Source organism: Strix uralensis, chromosome 7, assembly GCF_047716275.1.
Source record: "Strix uralensis isolate ZFMK-TIS-50842 chromosome 7, bStrUra1, whole genome shotgun sequence".
Classification (NCBI taxonomy): domain Eukaryota; kingdom Metazoa; phylum Chordata; class Aves; order Strigiformes; family Strigidae; genus Strix; species Strix uralensis.
This window is the reverse complement of record NC_133978.1, coordinates 24,217,165-24,239,802: the sequence shown is the minus strand read 5'-3', so window position 1 is coordinate 24,239,802 and position 22,638 is coordinate 24,217,165. Positions and strand designations below refer to the sequence as shown.

Genomic DNA, 22,638 nt, shown 5'->3' with positions numbered 1-22,638 from the left:
CTTACTGACTTGCCTTGTAAGTTCCTGTGCTGTCTATGCTGCAGCTATCCCAGCCTTCAGGAACTGGCAGTTTAGCATAAATCAACCTTTAGGAGCAGTTTATAGATTGGATATAATGATTGGCGTAACAGAGATGATAAAAAATTCTGCAGTTAGTAACTTCCACTACTTCCTTAGCTCTCTGGTTCAGTCAGGCACATTTGATTCAAATACAGATGAAGGACAGAATGTGCCACACTGAGGTGGCTGAGCTGAAGGCCTGCATCTTTTTTTGCTTCTCTTGCTGTGGGGCTGGTAGATTCTGGTAGAGCAAACAGCTGGAGTCAGAAACATTTAATCGTCTCAAGTTTTGTCAAAGGACGTTTGTCAAAACCCGCATGCATGGATTGAATGAGTTGGATGCATCTAAATGGGTTACTTGTTATTTTTAATTGGTAGTTTTCAGAGAATATATCAAAATAGATCATAGTGCGTTTACCCAATGAAATGGCAGTGATGGTACAAGTGATACCGAGTTCTTTGGATAGTTAAGTGCTGCACCATTGTTAAACTCCATAAATGGGTCACAAAACTGACCAAGGGGACAAAAAAGTTACAGATGTGCTTCAGTGTAGATAAACATAAGGTAATACGTTTAGGGGAATGTATTATATAATTCTAAGCTCAACAATGGCAGGATCAATGTTGTGGTTTGAACTCAGCTGGTAGCCAGTCACCACGTGGCCAGTTATTTACTTTCCCCACCCCCGTCCCCGGTGAAATAGGGGAGGGACAAAAGAAGAAATTTGTAGGTTGAATAAAAAAAATTTGGTAATAGTAACAAAACCAACAGTAGCAATAGTAAGTCCAAAATGGGTAAAATGCAGCAGTGGCTCACCGAGCAGCAACTGGTACAGAGCCCGTTCCCAGCAGCTATCCCGGCCATACCAGAAAATCCCACCACGCCGACCTGTAAAACTGAAACGGGGGCGTGGGAGAGCATGCGTCTGCCTATGTACTGAGTATGATGTCACATGATATGGAACGTTCCAATGATCGATCTGGACCTGACCCTCTAGCTGTGCTCCCTCCCAGCCCAAGGAAAGTTAACTCTATCCTGGCCAAAACCAGGACAATCAATTTGGGAGATCATGGAATTATTGAAAGTTCTCTGAAATCCTCAGCTTGGTGTGCAGTGACAGCCAAAAGATGGGGATCATCAGGAACAGTACTGGAAACAAAACATCTTTTTGTTTCTGTATAAAACCTTAATGTGCCACAGCTTGAGTTCTGTGTCCAGTTTTTGTCTCTAGATCTTGAGAAGGGTATGGTGAAGTTAAGGAAGTTAGAGAGAAGGGCAACCAAAAAAGTAAAGGGAGTGTGATGGTGGCCTTGCGCAAGTCTGAAAAGGCTGGAATTCTCCAGCTGGTAGAGGACTGAAGGGTGAATTTGAAGCAGGTTTACTAAATCATGTGAAGTGCTGAATAAGAGAGGTACAGGACTGTTACTCATTAGATCTAGGAAGTGCTCAGTAAAACAAGTGGAAGATCAGTCTAAAACAGGTAAGATAAAGTATTTCTTTGTGCAGCTGGTAGTAAACTTCTAGAATTTGCTGCCATGGGAAATTGCAGAGGCAAATGGTATCAGCAGATTGAAAAAAAGGATTGGATAATTCATGGACAGGTTTATAAGCAAATGTTATGGGTAGAAATGTATGGTCCAATGTCCTGGTTTCGACCAGGATGGAGTTAACTTTCATTGGAGTATTTCATACCATGTGATGTCATGCCCAGGGATTTAGGTGGGTGGGCTCTCTCAGGTCGGCTCTCGCTCAGGCTTGGGCTCGCGCCGTTTGCTCGTCGGGTCGTGTTGTTGCTGGGGGGTGGGGGCGGTCGCCTCACTCGGTAAGCCACTGCTGCATTTTACCTGTTTCTTTTTGGACTCACTGTTGTTACTGTTGTTCTCTTGTTATATTTAGTAAATTCTTTCTTTTTATTCAACCTACGAATTCTCTTCTTTTTGTCCCTCCACTATTTCACCAGAGGAGGGTTGTGTGTGTGTGTGTGGCGGGGAGGGATGTGAACGGCTGGCCACGTGGCATCTGGTTGCTGGCTGAATTCAAACCTCAACATCCCTAATATTCAGCAGTTGTGGATGTTGGGGTGGTACTAGGGAAATGGACCATGACTAGTGGTTGGATGCGCTCTTAAAACAGCATCTCTCATTGCCACTGTGAGAAAGAGAATGCCAAGCTAGATGGACCATTGGTCTGACGCAGCTGGGCGTGTTCTCCAAGGTAAACATTAAAGTACTTCATTCATTGAACCTTTAAGTCTAATGGGTACCTTTAAGTTCTAGGTACCATTTTCAGAGAAGATGTAAGGCTTGAGCATGCCCTGCAGCACAGGACCTCTTTCCAGTTGGTCTCTTATTTACATCATTTGCTTCTGTGTTTAATGACTTTAAAAATAGCCACAAAATTAATGAATGCAGTTCAGGACCTGACACTGCTTGTGGGATAACAGAATTATTTATGCTAATATGAAAATTTATGAGTTTGGTGCCGGTTTGCTGCCTTCTAGTTGTGTTTTGCTAGAAAGTTGGTCTAACTGCTTACTTAAGAATACTCCTTGTGTGGGACAGGGTGGAGATAGGGTAGATGTAAATTGCTGTGAAAAATTTAGATCTTTATTAACAGACTTGTCAGGAAAATACTGCAAGCTAACTGCAGTCAGTGATGTTTGAGCAATGTTCCACTTAAGAGAAGGTTTGAGAAATCTGAAGCTAGCAAGAAACATTCACACCTTCCAATATATGAAGCAATCTGCAGCATGATTTACTGCTTTATTACAATGATTTTTCTTTGGGATCTTTAATTATGTTAATATTTTGGCAAAACTAATCTAAATAATGGTCTGTAAACTTTCTAAAAGATTTTCAGTTTTATTCTCCTTACTGATACATTAGGTTTGCGTAAGGCTAATAGTTTTACGACTGACACTTAATTTTCATTTCTCTGGCTGTAAATCTTAATTTCCTTTACTCTTATTCCCTCTTTGACTCCGTTTCCCTGTAGCTGATGTCCTTAATGCTTCTCCTGCTCCTAACAGCCAGGAAGGTAAAGGCCATTTGGTTGAGCATTTTAACTGCATGAAATCAGCACTGCATCTCCAGCCTGTTAAATGTGACAGTGTGACTATATGGTTTCTATCATATTAAAAATGCAATCAGATATTTTATATAGCATTGTTAACTGGTCAGGAACTGTTAGAAGGCTGCATGTGTGACACTGATTATGCATAAAAAGACTATGGTGAAAGCATCAGGAATATCAGGAACAAAATAAAACCATTCCTTTTGTGACAGTTACTATATTTTGGTCCAGAAAGACCAAATTAGTAGGTGTATTATTCTCTGACAAATATGAGGCTTTGAAGAGGAATTTCTATAGATGTAAAAAAGATTTGTTCATGGTGAATGTAAGGAGAGGAAAGTCAAAGCTTGCTGTACAAAGACGTGTACATGTTTGATGTGGTTAATTGTGTTTGGACTTGAGCAATTCTTTGTTGTTCAGGAATATCAGCTGTTTTCAGATGGCAAGCTTAATTCATTAGATGATTTTGTTTTAAGCATCTCCTGAGCACAAAAGGATGGGCTTTAAAAGAAGTGCAACATATTAACCAAAGCCGAGCATTAAAGTTTTAAAGTAGAAAATTACTACTAAAAGAGAATGCTTTGACCAGTAAATGCATTATTTCAGCATCTGGTTATTCAGATAAGATTCACAGCATTGTCCACAAATACTGTTAATTCAGATTAAATCTCCAGTTGAAATTGTTTGGCTTTATGTTTATTAAAATCCCATTAATTTTTAGATAACATTCTTGAAGACCGACCTGAGAATAAATTATCAAGTGATAAACTGCAGTTTGAATATAATGAAGAGACTGCCAAACGAATAAAGAAGGCTGATTGTGCTACTTACAATAATAAAGGAAAGGTAGTTCTGCTTTTTCCCCCCTTTCTTCTCAGCCACACTTTGATATATAACCAGCTTCAAAAGGATTTGAGCAGTTTAGGTAACTGAGACATCAGATGGCAAATGCACTTTAATGAAGACAAATAGTAGAAAGCATGGAAACGCAGCAGAGAGAATAAATTAAATAGAACAAATGCTCAAAATACTGTTTAAGAAAAGTCCCCAGAGGTTATTGTATATACAGGCTGTTTGGCTGAAAATTTTAACTGTCATTGCTCTCAGTGAAAGACTTCATTGAAGCTAGATCCAGAAGTTTATTTAGATATCTAATTGCCATTAACATCAATGGAACTGAAGATTTCATCTGAATCTTCAGCATCTTTGTGTATCTAAATAACTTTAAAATACCACACTATGATATCAGATAGCCCCATTACCATTTACTAAGTCATCTGACAAGTGAACCAATGCATTGCTGTTTAGTAAATCGTAGTTTCTCCTGAACATAGATGTTTGTGATCTAAATGTTTGTAGAACTGACTCTGAGGCCTTTGCATGCTACCGCAGTGACAGGTATTGATGCATAAACCTGCACACAAAGATGTGTTAGGTGAAGACAGCAAACCATACAGGAAGAATGAGATAAAGACATAAGTAAGATATGCAAGAGTACTTTCAGTAATTTTATTATTATATGTTCTTGGAATTGTCACTTAGGTTTATGACATGGAGCTGGGTGAAGAATTCTATCTTCCGCAAAATAAGAAGGAAAGCAGACAGATAGCCCCAGAGCTATCAGATCTTGTAATCTACTGTCAAGCTGTAAAGTTCCCTGGTAAGTACACTGCCATGTTTTACTGCTTTAAGCTTTCTGATGCTTGGAGACATTATGTTTATGTTTTGAATTAGTTAGTACAAGCATTTTCAAATTGAAGTAGTCAAGGAGCTTTTTTCTTGATGATTTGGTAGTCTATGTAATAATAGTTCCTGGCTGAGAAGTAGTATTCATAAATTATGTGAAGACATATTGTGTGCTGTATTAAAATGTTTACAAAAGTGAAATTTGCCAGTCTCCACAACTTAGACAACTGCTTCACTGCCAAATGACAGACGACAGAAAGCTTTATCTTAAGACCTCTGAGTTTCCATGTAAGGACCTACTGAATTAGGAAGGAAAATATTTTTAAAACATTGCAGGAAGAGCTTGTCACATTTCTTTAAGCGACCTTAGTTTAGTGTGTTTCACCTTTGTCTGCAGCTGCATCTTCTGTTCTTTCCTAAGCGCATAAGAGGGGAGCCATTTGGGGGGCTAAAGCAGCTGTTCTGTGGGGTGGGTGAGGACAGCTGATTGCACACTCACACACACTCTTTATGGAAGGGGTTAAGGAAATAGGAGGATCATCCTTTGTACAGTAGGAAGAATAATGTTTGCAGAGGAAAAGGAGAGGGAGTAACTGAAGAGGAGATCACTGATAGTTACTTGTTCAGTACTGAAACATAAGGTTGAGTATGTTTTGGCTCATACTGTGTACACAAATACTTTTAAATTGAGAATTTATTGTTTATTGATGTCTTTAATGTTTTGAATGAAAAATCTGCTTTTTAATGAAATGGTTCTCTGTGGAAAAGTTAGAAATTCTGCCAAATCATGATCTTATACAAATAGAACTATAATCAGATTAGAGAAGCTAACCAAACATAAAATAGTGTCAAATAGGCAAGATAAACATGCTGAAAAATGGAGAGACATTCTTTTATAATCTTTTATAACTTTAAGAGTTGTAGGTGTCACTTGTAAAAATAATAACTTCTAAAAATTCATATCTGATACTCTTTTTAATGAAATCTGCAATAAGATATCTTTCAAATAAAATATTTTCTTTTAAAGAATGATATTCAAGATTAAACAGAGATAGTTTAAGTTGTTCCAAGCATTTTGACTCACAACGAAGTTCTGATGTTCAAAGAAAACTTTAAAATATTTCAGTTTTTTAAATGTAATTTCAGTTATAAAAGAAATACCTGCTTTCCTTATCAGATTTCTTCTTCTTGCTTTAAAGGGGACATGAATAGAACAATTAAGAAAATTAGTTCCTTTCACAGATGAACACATGAAGCTGTAGAAATTAGTTTTCCAACACACTGTCTCCTTTTGAGACAAATACTGCCTTCTCTTCAAGATATGTAGACTTCCATGGCCACCATGCTACTGATCGGATTCCTCTGCTTAGCTGGAGGACACAGACGTGGTGCACTGCCATACCCCAATATTGTCCATTAATAATAAGAACAAGGCTGGTAGATCCATAACTACGTAGCTCTATTGACCAGGTTCCTAACCGACTCAGAAAATGCAAGAGTTTTGGAAATAGGGCAGAATTCATCTCAGTGGCTGGTCAAAGGTGTATATATTTTATTTCTCCTGTCTTCATATATTTCTATTCTATGGTTTCAGTTGCCTATGTCCCTGAAGGTTAATCATTGGTTCATGACTATAAAAAAGGACAAGGACCATTATGTTCACTTACCCTAGCCTACTGAGTAACACAGACTTCCCTAAGTGCTCCCTTGTCAAAACAGTATTTATCATGTGGAGAAAATAACATTTCTTGTTTATAAAAATCTCTGGTAACAAGGAACCCACCACAGCTCTTGTTGTTTCAGTATTTTTTGACCCTTACAGTCCTTGCTTAACTTCAATTTCAGTCTCTTGGTTATCATCGTACCATTATCTAAGAGGGTGAAGATCTGTTCTTTTGGGTCACCCAAGATGAGGGCAGTGAAGCATACTTGAGAACTTGAAACATACTGCTGTAACCCACTGGCACATGACTTGTTGCCTTGGTGCTGAGGATCCTTACACAATGAGTAGAGAAAGTTGAATACATGAAAACAGGATCTGCACAATCAAGTGCAGAGAGCTGGGAGTCACCTGAGCTAACCAGCATGAAATTCAGTCACCGTCTCCATTGTATCAGACTACCTGCCCCTATGGTGTCACTTTTCAGGAAATTGAACATAAAAAAGGGCACCCTACATACAAAAGTACTGTAAATTCTTTTTCAAGGTTTGCAAACCTGCACACTAACTGGCTGTTGGTCTGAAACACATGGTGAGAAGGTGACAATTAATTTAACCTGTTACTTTAGCATGGTTAGAATACAAAGTGCAGGGAAGTTTGCCATCCTCTGGATTAAAAATCTAAAAGCAGTAAAGCACTGTGGTTATATCTAACATGAGAGACGGGCACTAAATTCTGTAACTCGAAGATCAGAGCATAGGAGTTGTAGGGAAACACAAAACATTTACTCTGTCATTCTAGTAGTATGATAGGATCTACGTGCAGAATGGTGAGATCTAAGCTGATCTTGGTTTGTCCAGAGAGTTGGATCAGAATTCGAGATCCTTGCCAACCTCCATTATTTTATGAATTTATGATTCTATGAATAGGTGATGCTATTGGAGTCAAGTTTAAATTGGAGTGAAAAATGGAGCTTGCCTCTGGGAGGAGGAGTGTCACATGCAAAAGCATGGCCATGGGAAAGACTGAAAGAAAACTCCCAGCTGCATTTTACCCTGTGCCCATCACACTGGGTACAGTTAACCTTGGCGTTTTGCATTGCACTCTGGTGATTTATGAGGTTTGTCTGTTTCCTCAGTGACTGTCTCCACAACAGGATTTTGAAACCTGGATCTTGCCTGCCAAATCCATTTGATCCATTGAAAACTGGGATTAAATAGTGCTGGAAACACACAGTGCATGACTCCTCATTCTTCTAGTCAGTTAATATTCCTTGATCTCAGCTTCTACCATCTTCTATGGTTTATGTGTATGCTTTGGCCCAAAGAGACAGTATGTCTCCAATGCTGAAAACATTTATGTATATCCTAAATTTTACTAACCCGAGCAGTTCCATTGAAACTATCAGCATAGCTTTACTAAATACATGTAGACATGCCGTAAAGATTGAGAGCTGAAAATTTACAGCTGTGGACAGACTTCAGTAGAAGAGAGCCCAATGTATCCTCTTTGTGATTTGTATCTGTAGTTGAAATATTAGAATTAAATCCAGAACTGTCTTTAGGCAGGTGTGAATTGATATGAGTTCATGAAGGTTGTTTTGTGAGTCACAGTTAGGCAAATAACAGTGTACTTGCTTTGTTGTATTTTATATCACAAGAGCATCCCACACATCACTGCTGTGGGTGTTAGAATAACTATTATGCATTTTGACTTTAATTTTGGTCTGCTGTGTTCTCTCTCCGAGTCAACAGAAAGAAACTGACCTTAATGGGGATTAAGTCTGTTTACTTCACTGGGATTTAGGTCATGATTTTAATGATTATTTTGCTGGAATACATATGTTTGAATAATAGCTATACTATAGCTTTCCAGCTCCACTTCTAGTACATATTGGTCATTAAATACCTAATGGATTTTGCACATCTACCATATTTCCCATCATTGAAATACAAATTCTAAACAGAAGGTAACTCTGAAAGCATCTTGAGGTTAAACTGTTTAACCAACAGCATTTGTACTTTTTCCTTTACATTATATCTTTAAATCATATTCTTGCATTTATTTAATTATGCAGGAATCCTATCCTAGTGAATTCCATGATTTTTTAAAAAAATCATTCTAAGGACAAATACATTGGGACTGTTACTGCAGATTTTTTTAGTATTAATTAGGACCATTTGATAATTTGAGACAGAGCCAATAATACCTTCTGCAAGCCAAAAAGTAAGCTGGAGAAAAGTTATATCACAGAGAGATAACTGTATATTGTATTGCTTCCTATAAGTTTTTATATACATTATATATATAAACACACATAATATATACATATATAAAGGCATGTATGTATGTAAAGTTGTTAATATTAAATTATGGAGAAAAGTACACTGCTTGCCCTGTGTACTATATAACAGGAGTATTCATGCCTTCAAAAATAATGTAAAATATGATGGAAAATGTCATGCCCTCTTGGTCATGTTTTTTGGCTCATTTATTTCACATTTATGGGAACAGGCTTGTCAACTCTAAACCCATCTGGCTCTAGCAGAGGAAAAGAAAGAAAAAGCAGGAAGTCCATTTTTGGCAACAATCCTGGCAGGCTGAGCCCTGGGGAGTCAGCTACTCTTGCCAAAGCATCTGGAAAAGGTAAAGTTAGCATCTTCTTTCACCAGTCATGTGGAATGACTCTGTAATCCAACACATGTACCAGACCAAGTTGTTAAAGATCAAATACTTTACAATGTGTAAGATGTTGAACTCTGGAATGGTTTTTCGTTAGCGCAGCAGCTATTACAGTAACACTATTATAACTGAAGTGTTGAGTGTGGAATGTTAAAATAGGATTACTTGGTCAGGAATATGAAGACCCCAATTCATAAACGATTCAAAACTAACATACATTTTACGTGATGTATCTTAAAATTTGTATTTTAAAAGGTATGAATGAATCTTTTCAAAGTACAAGTGGAAGGCAAAACTGTTGGGCTAGATCCAGAAAAGGATTTTTAGTGTCTGAAGTAGGACTTAGTTGCCTAAAATTCAGCCAAGTCCAAACGTGTAATCATGCAGACTCCCGTATTCCGCCTTGGGGGTATTTACGCTCTGCAGGTGATTCAGTAAGCTTGGAAATTGTATATGAACAGATGTAAACAAATACAAAGTATAGAAAAGATTCTGGAACAGGGATGAGACCCAGATCCCCTGCCTTTCATGTGAATGCCATAAAGTAGAGTTGTGCCTTTTCTTGTACTCATTTTCTGGCTCAAGGAATGTTGCATTTATTTCAGCCCAAGGGCACAACTGCAGCAGACAGGGTAGATTCCCTTCTAGAGGCCAGTGTCCTAGAAATGAAGAAGTCTAGTGTCTAATTCTAAAACACAGAAGTATTTTGGTGTCTTTGTCCCCTAACTCTTATGGCCTCTGTAGACTGCCTGTTTGGTGACTTAGCAGATGGGTTTCAATCTTGCCTCCCTTCCTCATGTAGAATGTATAAATGAGAAGAATGGAATTTTATTCCTTTATTTTATAGAGGCAAATGCTAATTAAGTATTTATTTATTAAAATGGTTGTTAGCACATCTAATCACAGTATCATTTCAATACTTAAACATTATGTTTCCTCTGTGGATTGTTCTTACTGTATAAAGAAGGAATGTGACACACTGAGTAGTGTCATTTTCCAGGATCATCTTTTTCTACCATAACCAAAGTAAGCACACATGCTTCACTAGAAAGCATTGAATTCTTGGAGATTATTGATCTGGAGCTGTAACTTGAGGGTACTGTTCATTTTCCAGGTCCTTTTGATGTGATGCGGCAGACCTGGGAAGATCCTTGCTCTCCATACAACTCTCCAGCTTCTCTCAGTGCTATCATAAGGACGCCCAAGTGCTATCATATCTCCTCCCTGAATGAGAACGCTGCCAAGCGGCTGTGCCGGCGGTACTCTCAGAAGCTGATCCAGCACACCACCTGTCAGCTCCTGAGGACCTACCCTGCTGCCACGCGCATCGACTCCTCAAATCCCCATCCGCTGATCTTCTGGCTCCATGGTGTACAGCTTGTGGCTCTTAACTACCAAACAGATGGTATGGGTACACGAACACCCATTTTAATACATTTTATAGAATCTTAGAATGGTTTGGATTGGAAGGAACCTTAAAGACCATCTAGTTCCATGGGCAGGGACACCTTCCACCAGATCAGGTTTCTCAAAGCCCCGTCCAACCTGGCCTTGAACACTGCCAGGGAGGGGGCAGCCACAACTTCTCTGGGCAACCTGTTCCAGTTCTCACCACTCCCACATTAAAGAATTTCTTCCTTATATCTAATCTAAATCTTCCCTATTTCAGTTTAAAACTGCTACCCCTCATCCTATCGCTACCCCCCTGATAAAGAGTCCCTCCCCATCTTTCCTGTAGGCCCCCTTTAAGTGTCCCTTTAAGTATTTCACATTTTAAATTTCACATTTTATTAAATTTTTACATTTATTAAAATTTCACATTTTAAATGTGAAATAAGTCCTTAAACTGTGAATTTGTATTTGACATTTGCTTTTACCTGCTACCACAAGGGGATCTACCTGTCTATGTGCCCTAGCACAAGCAGGTTCATACCATGACAATCCGACCCCAGGGTTCAGGAGCTTTATGCCAATGCAGCAGATTTCCTGATAGCACAGAAGTGCCTGGACAGCAACACCTTCCATTTTTATTTTTATTTTTATTTTACTGCTGAAGGTTCTTTTTTTCCCAGTTCAAGTAGCTGTTACCCCTTTCTGATAGTTTCCAGTATAAAAAGGTACTGAACTATTTTTTCACTTAGAAGTGCCACCTTGGATGCTAGTTTAATGTTGATCGAAACATTTTTGAGCCATTTTCTATCCTATCTTGTGTTCCTTCACCTTTTTGATGGGGGACCCATTAGGTCATCTACAAAGCTACACGGTCACTGCTTTTTCATTCTCCAGTTCAGGGCAAATACGTAGAAACTTCTCAGAAAATGGGTGTAGGCAAGCCCTAGAGTTGGATAAAGACAACAGAGAGGGATAGAAAAGAATGAACTGTTCTTATAGTTTTGTGTAAGTATTGAATAGATTGGATACATAAATTACAGCTATCTCTGAAAACCAGGAATGAATTGATAGTACACAGCTACAACAAAAAAAGATACTTAAAACATGTCTTTGTCTTCACTGTAACAGTTTTTCCATTGTACCATTGCTCTTTGTCAGTTTTGGCTGCCTTACTTTCACAGATCTTCCTCTGCAACTTAATGCAGCGATGTTTGAGGCTAATGGTGGCTGTGGATACGTTTTGAAACCTCCTGTTCTGTGGGATAAAAATTGTTCAATGTACCAGCAGTTTTGTCCATTAGAAAGAGATCTTGATAATAAAGAGCCAGCTATATATTCTTTAACAGTAAGTACATTAAAAGGGAATTTCATACAGCCAAACAGATAGAAGTAGACAACATTTAACTACAGTCTTTAACCAGCATTACAGTCACGCTTCTGTATGAAAAGATTGAACCCGTAATTGTTGCTTGTACTTCTGAAGTACGTAACTTCTGCATAACTAACAAACTGGAGGGGAAGGGAGCAAATAATTGTCTTTATTTTATTTTACTGTCTGGTTTGTATTCTAGTTACTTTAACTGTTTCCTTCACAATATTTGTCAAAACCCAGTCCTGAAAGCATTTTCCCTGGGACTACACAACTGTGTAAAATTATACGTGTGCCTGGATGTTTCAAACGTTTGCGAACACTTGAGAAGCTACACAGAAAGGCATTATGAAAAACTGTACTGAATCTTAGAAAAATATTTTTTTTAAGTTATATAATAAGATACATAATTCATGGATTTGTGGCCAAAAAAAATGTATTCTAAGAAGCTAGTCCCTTCCAGGAAATGTTTCAGAAAAGTGAGATTCATAAGAATCAAAATTCTCCCAGCTGGGGTAATTGCACACCTAATTCTTGTGTTGTATACGCCAAAGCAAGCCAGAGGTCAGTGCCATCACCCCTGAGTAATGGAGAAGAAAATTTGATCCTTTTTGACTGTGTTACTGGTACATTCTTTCTGGATTAACTTTCAGATGCCTTGAATGGTTACACTCATGATGTATAGTGTATTTTTTTCAGAGGAAAGATACCCTAGCAATGGCATGGAGGGGGGGGTTGAAGCAGCTCTGCTTCAACTGCCCTGGCAATTACAAAAGTAGAGGAGTGTTACAATTAAATCAGCATGTTAACAAACTGTTCTTAGGAGTGTGCTAAACAATATTTAGCTCAGGATTGTGACAGTGAAAGAATTACTCCACTAATTGGTTTCTGTCTGTACTCCTCGGCTTCAGATTGTGTCTGGACAGAATGTCTGCCCTAGCAATAGCATGGGCAGTCCCTGCATTGAAATCGATGTGCTGGGGATGCCTCTGGATAGCTGCCATTTCCGGACGAAGCCCATTCATCGCAACACTCTCAACCCCATGTGGAATGAACAGTTCCTTTTCCGGGTTCACTTCGAAGATTTGGTCTTTCTTCGGTTTGCAGTTGTTGAAAATAACAGCTCAGCTGTAACAGCTCAGAGAATCATTCCCCTAAAAGCTCTAAAAAGAGGTACAGTATAGGTTGTAGTGACGCCCTATGCCAAAATGGTCCAGCGGATTCCTGGACTGAATCCTTCCAGAGGGATATTTTTAATCATCTGGTTGCATTTTTCTAAAGGAGACAGGGAGCAAATATCAGACAACATGCTTGCCCTGGCAGTATCATGCTGATCTAGTAGCTGAAGGCTGCCCCAGTGACTTGTAAAAAGTCAGATCCTGTACTGTTGCAGAGACTGGGCATCTTGTATGCAGTTGCTCCGATCCCGAGCTGTGGATGTGACATTGTGTTCACCTTGAGACTTGTTGCTCTCTTAGGAAATGTGGAGTGGTTTCACTCCCTGCCTTGTCCTTTGCCCAAGAAACTGCTGTATCTGGTGATCACTGGGCAGAGGGGAATTGCACTTCTTGCAGCCATGGCTGGAGGAGAGGTGAAGGAAAGGTGAAAAAAGGTGAGAGAGAGAGATGAGGAAGCATCATTAATTCTGTGATACCTGGGGGAGGGAGTTTCCATATTGTCAGCAGCTCTTCAGTAGAACTGCAAAAATACTTTCATATTCGCTTCATGATACTGTAATACCACACAGCAAACTTAACATATGAGGAGATCTGGCCATAGACATGCATTCTCCCAGTAAGAATTTGTCCTTGTTTCATTCATATTCTAAAATTTAGCTATTTCATATATGAATATATTGAATATTACCGCAAAACAAAGGTAGGCAGCTATATGAGCCACTCAGCAGATAATAACATTTGGGTTACACTGTTGTACAAAGAGTGTTAATGCAGTGCTTTAAATCCTATAGGTTTGGGAAATTGTAGCTATAAATATAGCAAAGTTGAGTTTTCCATTTATGAGACTTGTGTACTAGGATGTGACAAAGTACTTACAGAAGGGTTTTTTCTCTTTAGGCTATAGACATGTCCAGCTCCATAACCTGCACAATGAAGCATTAGAAATTTCTAGTTTGTTCATAAACAGTCGGAGAATGGAAGAAAGTCCCTCTGGAAACGCTCTGCCTGCATCTATGGTAATTTAATTACTTTTTTGTGAATGCCGTTTATTCTTGTCGTAATGACTACTACGGTCTGAAGACTTCTAGAACCAGACTGTTCAAAGATGTTAGCCCCTAAACCTGCACATTTTTCAGAAATACCTCGATGCCTAACTCTTTTGGGCTTTGGTGGAAGTAAGGTTATCCCATTGGGCTGAAACTGTGGGAGGGTAAATCTTTTCAAAGTTGGGATTCTGGTGTATTTAGGTGTAGCACAAGAACTCCTGTGCTGCAGAAGGAGTGTGGTTGAGCAGTAAGGTTCAGAGCTGCCTCATGGATTCCTTTATGCTTGAATCATAAGCAATGCATTTGGGACAAAAAAAGAAAGATGCAAATTATTAACAAATTAGAAACGGTTTGGAGGGTAAAACGAAGCAATAGATTTTCATCCAGTAATTTGTACACTGAATCCAAATAGTCCGAGCACAGCTAGAATGGATAGTGAGTGATGGAGGTCTACCCTTTGTCCAGTGGCAGTTTATGCACTCTCACTGGAAAACTTCCTTTTTTCTTCTTTCTCTTCAGCTTCAAGATAGGGTGGAGTGCAGTCTTTTGGGGGGGTTTTTAATGCCTTGATCTGTAGCATAAGAGCCATGTATTAACTGGATAGCCTTGCTCTGTCAAGGTCCTTACAACTTGTGCATACAGTTTCTTTTAAGTAACCTAAAAATAACACGCTTGTGTAAAAACATGCAGTAACCTGTTGAATGTTGTCTGAACAGTTGTTTAGCATGGGGGAAAGGAAGACTGCTGGGACTTACAAAGTGACAATTCATGGAATTCCAGGCCCGGAGCCTTTCACTGTTTTTAATATAAGTGGCGGGACCACGGCTGCACAGCTTCTCCATCAGGTAAGCTGCCCGCTGAATTGCAGACTCTAATTGCAAGAATCCACACTAACATCATTCTGGACATACGTCTCCCCGCATTTCTCACGTGCCAGGGTCATTGTAGTTCATCACAGGAGGTGCTTTAGAAATGTATTACTGTGGAATTAATTACATTGCAAACAGAGTATCATCAGCGAAATATTCTCAATCTTGGCTTCAGAGAATGGTTTTATAATCTTAGAACATATTCCCTGTTAGTATTTTAATATTTGGGCATATGCAGATGAGAAAAACACTCTTTCTGACCAACAAAGGCAGTGGGCTGTCCTTTTACAACAAGGGCAAACATTTCTGCGCAATTCTTTGAACTTGAGCACCATAGGAATACAGAGTAAAAGTTAGAGGGCTAAGTTCATGAGCAGAAAAACCAGTTAACTCAACGGGGATTGTTATTCTAGCAGTGGGAAAAGACTGTACTGTCCTAGGATTATGAATAAATTGTCTGGCCAGCCAAACAGGACAGAAATAAGTTTAAATAGTACTGCCTTGTCTGGAATAGTTGAACTGCTTGGCTAGGCTAAAGAGAACAGTACATTACCCTGGAGTAAAATATCTGAATAATAAATAGCACATCAGAAACCTTGCATGCAGTATCAGAATAGTTACTGATTCGTAAAGCTTCCTTATTCATTCTCATTTATAACTACTAATTATGCAGTGTTTATATTTAGCATTCTAATTGCTGTGTGTTTATTGTGGTCTGTCTTAGCTCTTGTCTACCACAAAAGGCACCGAGTCATGTGCTGCAGACTATTTTCTGATGGAAGAGAAAAGTTTTATATCTAAAGAAAAGAGTGAGTGCAGAAAACCACCATTCCAGAGAGTGATTGGTCCTGAAGAAGGGCTAGTGCAGCTTTTGAACAGTTGGTTCCCAGAAGAAGGATATGTTGGAAGGATTATCTTTAAAACCCGAGAGGAAGTAAGTCTGTTTTAGATAAATTGTTATTTACAAAGGTCACTAAAAATAGCTGTTAGGATCAGGAAACAAAAGGGTGCAGTGTTTGTTTCACTACTTGGTGAGTAATGTCAATGCTGTGTACATTGTTTAAAAACAAATATAGGTCTTGAGTAAGCACAACTAGACTTTATACACCTGTGTTAGACTTAATTTGACTTTGTTCAGCTCTAGTATCAGCTGTATGGTGTTTAATCATTATTGCTTAGCCAATGGTTCAATGCCACTAGCTTACTGTTTTGACTCATAGTTCTAATTTGATGCAAATCTAGATTTTGACATGATAGGAAATTAGTATAAAGATAATAGTTAATACCAAAGGATTGTAGATAACAGAACTCCAGACTACAATTATCAATCAGTTTAGATGTCAGCAATTTCTCTGTTCAGAAAAATTAGAAAGGATTTTAGTATTAAATCTAAAAACCTCAAAGGATGATTAAATTATCAATGATGGCCTAAAATAATGAAATAGGTGATTTCTTTTAATTTAAAGGAGGAAGATGGAGCAATTACTTCAGTTTAAACTATCAGCAAAACATCCACAGCTTGAAAATATACTAGTGTCCAGGCTTGTGAGAGAGAAACAAAAAAGCAGGAGAAAGACACTTAATGATCTCATTTTTAGAGGCACTTCCTTTGGTCAGTTCAGTGTATAATAATGCTTGCTTTATCTGAACATAGTAATATTTGTACACATTTGTTTATATACACAGATTTCACATACACAAATGACAGAGATCCTCTGGGATCCTTTAAAGTGAAAAAAATTTATTTTTAACTGATCATTTTCATACAACTTTTCATAAAGCTTCAATTTGACAAATTACAATTATATTAAACAAATACGTATTTTGTTTTCCTCTATTTTTAATATCTGGAGCAAAAATTACTAGGTAGAAATTTGTTTGTGGAAATAGTAGCCTGCCTACTTCAGTTGACTGCAACACTTAAGTGTATGCAACTACAAAACGTGTCACTGCCAAACCCCATTCTTTCAGAAAACATGGGTTAAAATCTTAGTATATGTGAAAAATATGCTGTATTTTTGCCCTGTGATACTAGCAACTCAAAACATTATCTATCATTTTGAGCCTTTCTGCAGGTAGCAGCCTCAGATCTTGGAGCTAGAAATGAAGCTGCAAACAAGGAGTGGGTCCACTTGTAGGGTGTGTGATACGCAGCCCATGTTTACAGCTTATGAATTCAAGCTATGTTACAAGGGGTTGGAGAGAAATGCTTTATCTGAGAGAAGGTGCAGGGAGGAATTCTCTCTAAAATCTGCAGTAGTCATAGAGCCTGAAAAAGGACAGAGAAGCAGCCTTCCTCTTGCTTCACAGGAAAATCTTCGTGCAGACTTCTTGCTCTCTAAATTCTTTTGGCTTTAGTGCAGGGACAAGGAAAGAAAAGGACACTTACCACCATCTCCCATCTTAATGCCACCATTACAGACTTTTGCACACATAAGGAAATAAAGATTTAAGTGATAATTATTGTGTAATGTGGTACTATGCATACGTCTCCGTTCCTTGCCTACTGTGAAAGGTATTTCAGACATCAATTTTAGAAACATAAGTATTTATTATGAGCAATAGTTTCTTGTCAAAAATCTTCTATATAAGACTTGCATTTAATGAAATGGACACGGGGCCAGGCCACAGCAGTCTCCAGTTTTCAAGTGGTAAAAAATTTTGTGTCCACCAGCTATTAGTCATCTCTCTGAAGTACATGAATTTGGCTCTTCTTTTTTCTATAGAATTTAAATGAGCGAAATGTCTTTCAAGAAGCAAAGGAAGATGCAGCCATCAGCTCTGAGGATGACAGTTTCTTTGTTCAGGTACATGATGTCTCCCCAGAGCAACCACGCACCGTCATCAAAGCTCCCCGCTTTAGCACAGCTCAGGATGTCATACAGCAGGTAAGCAGCACGTTTCCAGTTAGTAGGTCTGTAACATGTAGGGTGGAGGCTGGTTTCACACAAGACCAGGTGGGGTTTGTTCTCAGCACTACGCTGAGGAATCACTTTAGTAACCTGAATCTGAAGGAATGCCTTTTTTTTTTTTTTTTTTGGTCTTTTTTTTTCTGCTTTTAAACAGACTCTTTGCAAAGCCAAATACTCCTACAGCATTTTGAGCAATCCAAATCCAAGTGATTATGTGCTTTTGGAAGAGGTTACAAAAGAGCCAGCAAACAAGAAGTCCTCAACATCTAAACCATCTCAGAGGATTCTCTCTGATCAAGAGTGTGTGTTTCACGCCCAAAGCAAGTGGAAGGGAGCAGGAAAATTTATCCTTAAACTCAAAGAACAGGTTCAGGTAAAAGATTAAATACTTTGCAGCAGGTTTCATAGATGGTGTACGATCAGCTTAATGGGAACCTACTTTCAGTGGGAGGGAGGATGGCATTTCAATGGCGTAAGGATGAGTGGGGAGAAGACTACAGCAAAAAGCAGATTCCTCTTTTCTCCACACCTGCCTTACTTCTTTTTGTTATAAAACTGCATCAGTTACATCCAGCAACATGACTCCCTTGTAGCCTGCAAATGCCGTGGCCATCTTTCTCTTTTGCTACCAGCTGTTTTTCAAAATCTGGCTGTGTGCGCCGTGCTCCCCATCCCAGTAAAGCAGGACTATTCAAATGGGCAGAACTTAAAAAACTAGTGGAATAAAGTCCCCTTTATTCCTGCTCAGTGGAAAAGTTCTGTTGCTTTATCTCAGGCTTTGGAAAATGGCAGGAATGAAGTATGGGCCTGCTGGGAGAAGGAGCTGTGTTCTCCCTTCCAGCAGATGCCACCAATCCACATCAGTTGCTGCTTTAAAGGAACAGTGTCATAAGCACAGATTTTTATACAAGTTTATAACAAATTTGCTAAACCTATCTTTGACAATGCATAATTTTCTATTAATTTATTCAGAACAATCAGAAGAATGTGCTTGGCTATGAAAGCACAGCTGCACTGAATTTCAAAAGGGAGACCTGCTTAGAAATGTGCTTCATATTAATTCCATATTTCACAGTTAACAGCCTATTAAAACTACTACTATGATATGATTTTTTTTTTTTTTTTGCAGGCAGCACGAGATGACAAAAGAAAAGGCATTTCCTTTACCAGTGAACTCAAGAAGTTAACCAAGTCAAGTAAGCAGTATCGGGGATTCATCTCGCCACCTCTGCAGGTGTTGCCAGACAGTCCACAGAGCAAGGATGAAAGGTCTGCGTGCAGTTTGACTTTTAGTGACATTATGGAATAATAACCACCACTGCCTACAGTACGGTCTATTCAGGTATGAGATATTGATTCTAACTCTGAGCAATCATTTAATACATGATTTAGAGAGTATTTTTTTTCAAAGTTGTAGTTGGTTAAACCACAGTGAGGTACAAGGGACTGACAGAAAGATCCATAAAAACCATATACATTGGTATGCATAGGCAGAGTAAGATCAGTAAGGTCTCCAGTTATTTATTACAGCATTTGCTACAGTGAATCAGACTGGTGTGAAGACTGCAGTTTCACCCACTTCCTCTGCCCATTTAAAAAAACAAAACCCAAAATGTTCCATCCTGGTTGATTTTATAGTATGCATTTTAATCAACTAACTGTGCTTAATTAATGATGTCCTGTTAGTCTTTTGCTCTGGGCCAAAGTAAATAGAAGTATCCAGCAGAGATTGTGTTGTTATTTTTTTATTACATGCATATAATAAAATCATCAGGATTATGATCTCCTTTTTAGCAAAAACAAGTTTATAGTGTTAATTTCTCTCAGTGGAAATTTTGCCAGAAATGTTTAAACATTTTTACTATCCCTTCTGTATCTCTTCAGTTTCTTCCATCTTGCTTGACCTAAAACAACAAATGAAATACACAAGACTGTCACATTTATGTGAGGATAGTACACGTAACTTGTCCACTGACCTACACTATACAGATATTTGCACAATGCTACTACAGCGTTGAGGTACCATCTGGGAAGTTACAGCTCATTGTAAATGAAGAAGAAATCTTTTTCAGTGTTGATAATCCCATCTCACATATAGCAAATTTAAGATTACATTTTTCTTTCCACATACACCTAATTATTAAAGCATTATTTGACATGCAGTTATACTACTGCTAAATCATTAAATTAACAGAATTCAAATAACATTTTCATTTGCAAGATATTTCAATTATGAAGGGACAAATTTAATACCTTATTTCTAGGCTACTATAAAAAATCCTAAATCAAAATAATCTGAATTCAAGAAAAGTGAAGTAAATTATGGAATGATTCCAGTCACATTCCCTCCTCTTCTCAATTTTTCTTTCTTTTTTTTTTGAAAACTGGAATTTACATCACTGAATCTTTTTGTAGTGCCTTTGAAGGAACCTGCTGCGGACTGAACTGGTCAGTATTTGTGTGCCCTGTGCTGCAGATGCTTAATCCAGGATTATTATTGCCGGATTAACATCCAGAATCTGGGAATCCTAAATGGGATGTTGTAGATTGGAAAGATGCCTGTCAGCTCTCGGAAGAGTCTTCTCTTCCCGTATCTTCACATCTGCAGATTCTCGGTAGGCGGATGAAGAAGTTTTCTTGGACTCTATGTTGTAAACAAACATGTGTTGTTGCCCTCCCCTTTTTAAACAAAAGATAATTTTAGCCAGTTGCCTTTAGAGAAACTGAAGGCAGAGAACCAGAGTTTTCTTTTATGTGTATTATATTAAAATAATGCACTTTTACCTGAAGATTTCTGTTAAACACTGTGTTAAGTGATTGTAAAGAGATTTAAATATACTGTAACTTCCTTTGCATATCTGTTTAACTTTGGTGAATATACACAAAATGCTCAAATTATTTATGTTTTATCTACTTTAATGAAATAATGTACAATAGCTAAAAACACCTAACTGGTAGTGATACTTTGACAAGGAACAACATTTTCTTCTTATAAATTCTAGTTTTCCAGGCTTGTGTTTAAAGAATATTTATTATCATGTTTCTAAGTACATGCCATTGTATAATATATTTATCATATACTACTTTTTAGAAAATGCAGAATTTTTACCTCTCTCTGGATTTAGAGGAAAAAATGTTTTGAACTTTTCTGGTTGTTTCTTTTCAGCACAAAATGTTTAATACCCAAAACTGACCAAACTCAAAACAATGCATTGATAAATGTAATTAATATTTTGAAATTTTGAATTCAAAATACATTTTTCCATACAGTCAGGAAATGTCTTTTTACTTGTCTGTTAAACCCAGAGAGTATAAAGAACTCTTACACTATAACTCTTGACATTTTTGTTTACATAGAAACACTGTTGTGAAGTTTTACGTTTGCTGAATTCATCTTTTGATATTTAAGTTAGTTGTGGTTGTCTCTTATTTCTCCATGGGAGTTACTAATGTGCTTTGTTAGTTAAAACAATCCATACCAACATTCAGGCGCACAAATGAAACAACTGCTGAAATCCGTCATCCCTTTGATTTCCCACAAGAAGTGTATCTGTGGTGAATAAATTGCTCTGCACATGTTTTGTCTCCCTAGAACAATCCCTAAATAAAGCATTTCAGTTACCTGGTGTGACTAAATCGGGAAATGCATGAATACAGAGAGTGATTCATGCACTCAAGCACAAAATGCTGCTGCTCCTATAAGAGAAGCTGCATCAGGCAAAGGATAAAACTGCAGTGTAACTAAACTGAGGTTTACTTTTGGTAGTGTAAAGAAGTTACAGGCAGTAGTCCTGTGACAACCAACATACATCCCCGCCCCCAGTAATTAGAAAATTAAATAAAAGAAAGCAAAGTCAGTAACTGGCATATAAACAAGCAGACAGAACCGGCATTCTGTCACTAGAAGCTATGAAGTCTTTCACTATACACTACAGAAAATGTCTATAAAGTAGCTATTACCAAAGCAAAAAAGTGCCCTCTAGAGGTAATTTCCAGCTTTCAGGAAAAATAACCACAGACGCACAAAAAGGTCATTTCCCTGTGGCATATCCTCCCAGAAGCCATGCGCTTCCCACTGCTTATCCTCAGTACTGATGTAGCAAAACAGCACTGGGCAATTCAGCAACATGATCCAATTAAAACCTCAACCACCTCCTAGCTCACCCACTTCACACGTGTTACAAATCCTAACTATACAGCCAGCCCCTGTAACCATGAGGTATGCTCTCTCCCTACCCCACCCCATGGCACACACGTAATGCCAGACTGATACTGAGTAAAATGTTAGAAGTGACAACTTACCCATAGCTTTATATGCATAGTTTGCTTTGGAATACTTTGGAATTACTGGGAAATACTTACATCAATCTACTGCACAATGCAACTAATGCAACTTTTTTTTCCTTAATTTCATTCTCTCTGTTATTTTAACACAGTAGCAGTTTCTCATCACTAAGAATTTTTTCTTTTGGTGTTTTTATAGCACTTTAGAAACAATACTCACTTTCCTACAGAGTTAGCCCTTACCTGTTTGGCTTTTTTTTTTTTTGTTATATTCAGCAGCAATGAAAATAAATTCTTAACATCACCTGCAGTATCATAGTAGTCTGGAAGACACACTTGCAAATTCATTAGATTCAACACAGACAGTTCTTACACATGCTGTCATCCACTAATGGTTTTCCGTCACATAGATTTAAAAAAAAAACAA

At 38.1% G+C, this 22,638-nt stretch overlaps 1 protein-coding gene across 4 annotated transcripts in view; it reads left to right on the top strand.

Moving 5' to 3' along the window:
• PLCE1 (phospholipase C epsilon 1) overlaps window positions 1–21,545 on the top strand; it is a 161,513-nt gene extending 139,968 nt beyond the window's left edge. For 2 of the 4 annotated variants that reach the window (XM_074874930.1, XM_074874928.1), the window contains 14 exons: window positions 3,056–3,097; window positions 3,855–3,979; window positions 4,676–4,793; window positions 8,994–9,125; window positions 10,276–10,566; window positions 11,735–11,898; window positions 12,834–13,095; window positions 13,998–14,116; window positions 14,863–14,991; window positions 15,740–15,949; window positions 17,742–17,903; window positions 18,082–18,300; window positions 19,057–19,269; window positions 20,343–21,545. In XM_074874930.1, coding sequence (XP_074731031.1) covers window positions 3,056–3,097; window positions 3,855–3,979; window positions 4,676–4,793; window positions 8,994–9,125; window positions 10,276–10,566; window positions 11,735–11,898; window positions 12,834–13,095; window positions 13,998–14,116; window positions 14,863–14,991; window positions 15,740–15,949; window positions 17,742–17,903; window positions 18,082–18,300; window positions 19,057–19,236 — 2,153 coding nt within the window. In that variant the 3' untranslated portion in view covers window positions 19,237–19,269; window positions 20,343–21,545. The remainder of the gene's footprint in view (window positions 1–3,055; window positions 3,098–3,854; window positions 3,980–4,675; window positions 4,794–8,993; window positions 9,126–10,275; window positions 10,567–11,734; window positions 11,899–12,833; window positions 13,096–13,997; window positions 14,117–14,862; window positions 14,992–15,739; window positions 15,950–17,741; window positions 17,904–18,081; window positions 18,301–19,056; window positions 19,270–20,342) is intronic. The other 2 variants (XM_074874931.1, XM_074874929.1) reach the window with 1 other exon arrangement.
• The last annotated feature ends 1,093 nt before the right edge of the window (window positions 21,546–22,638 follow it).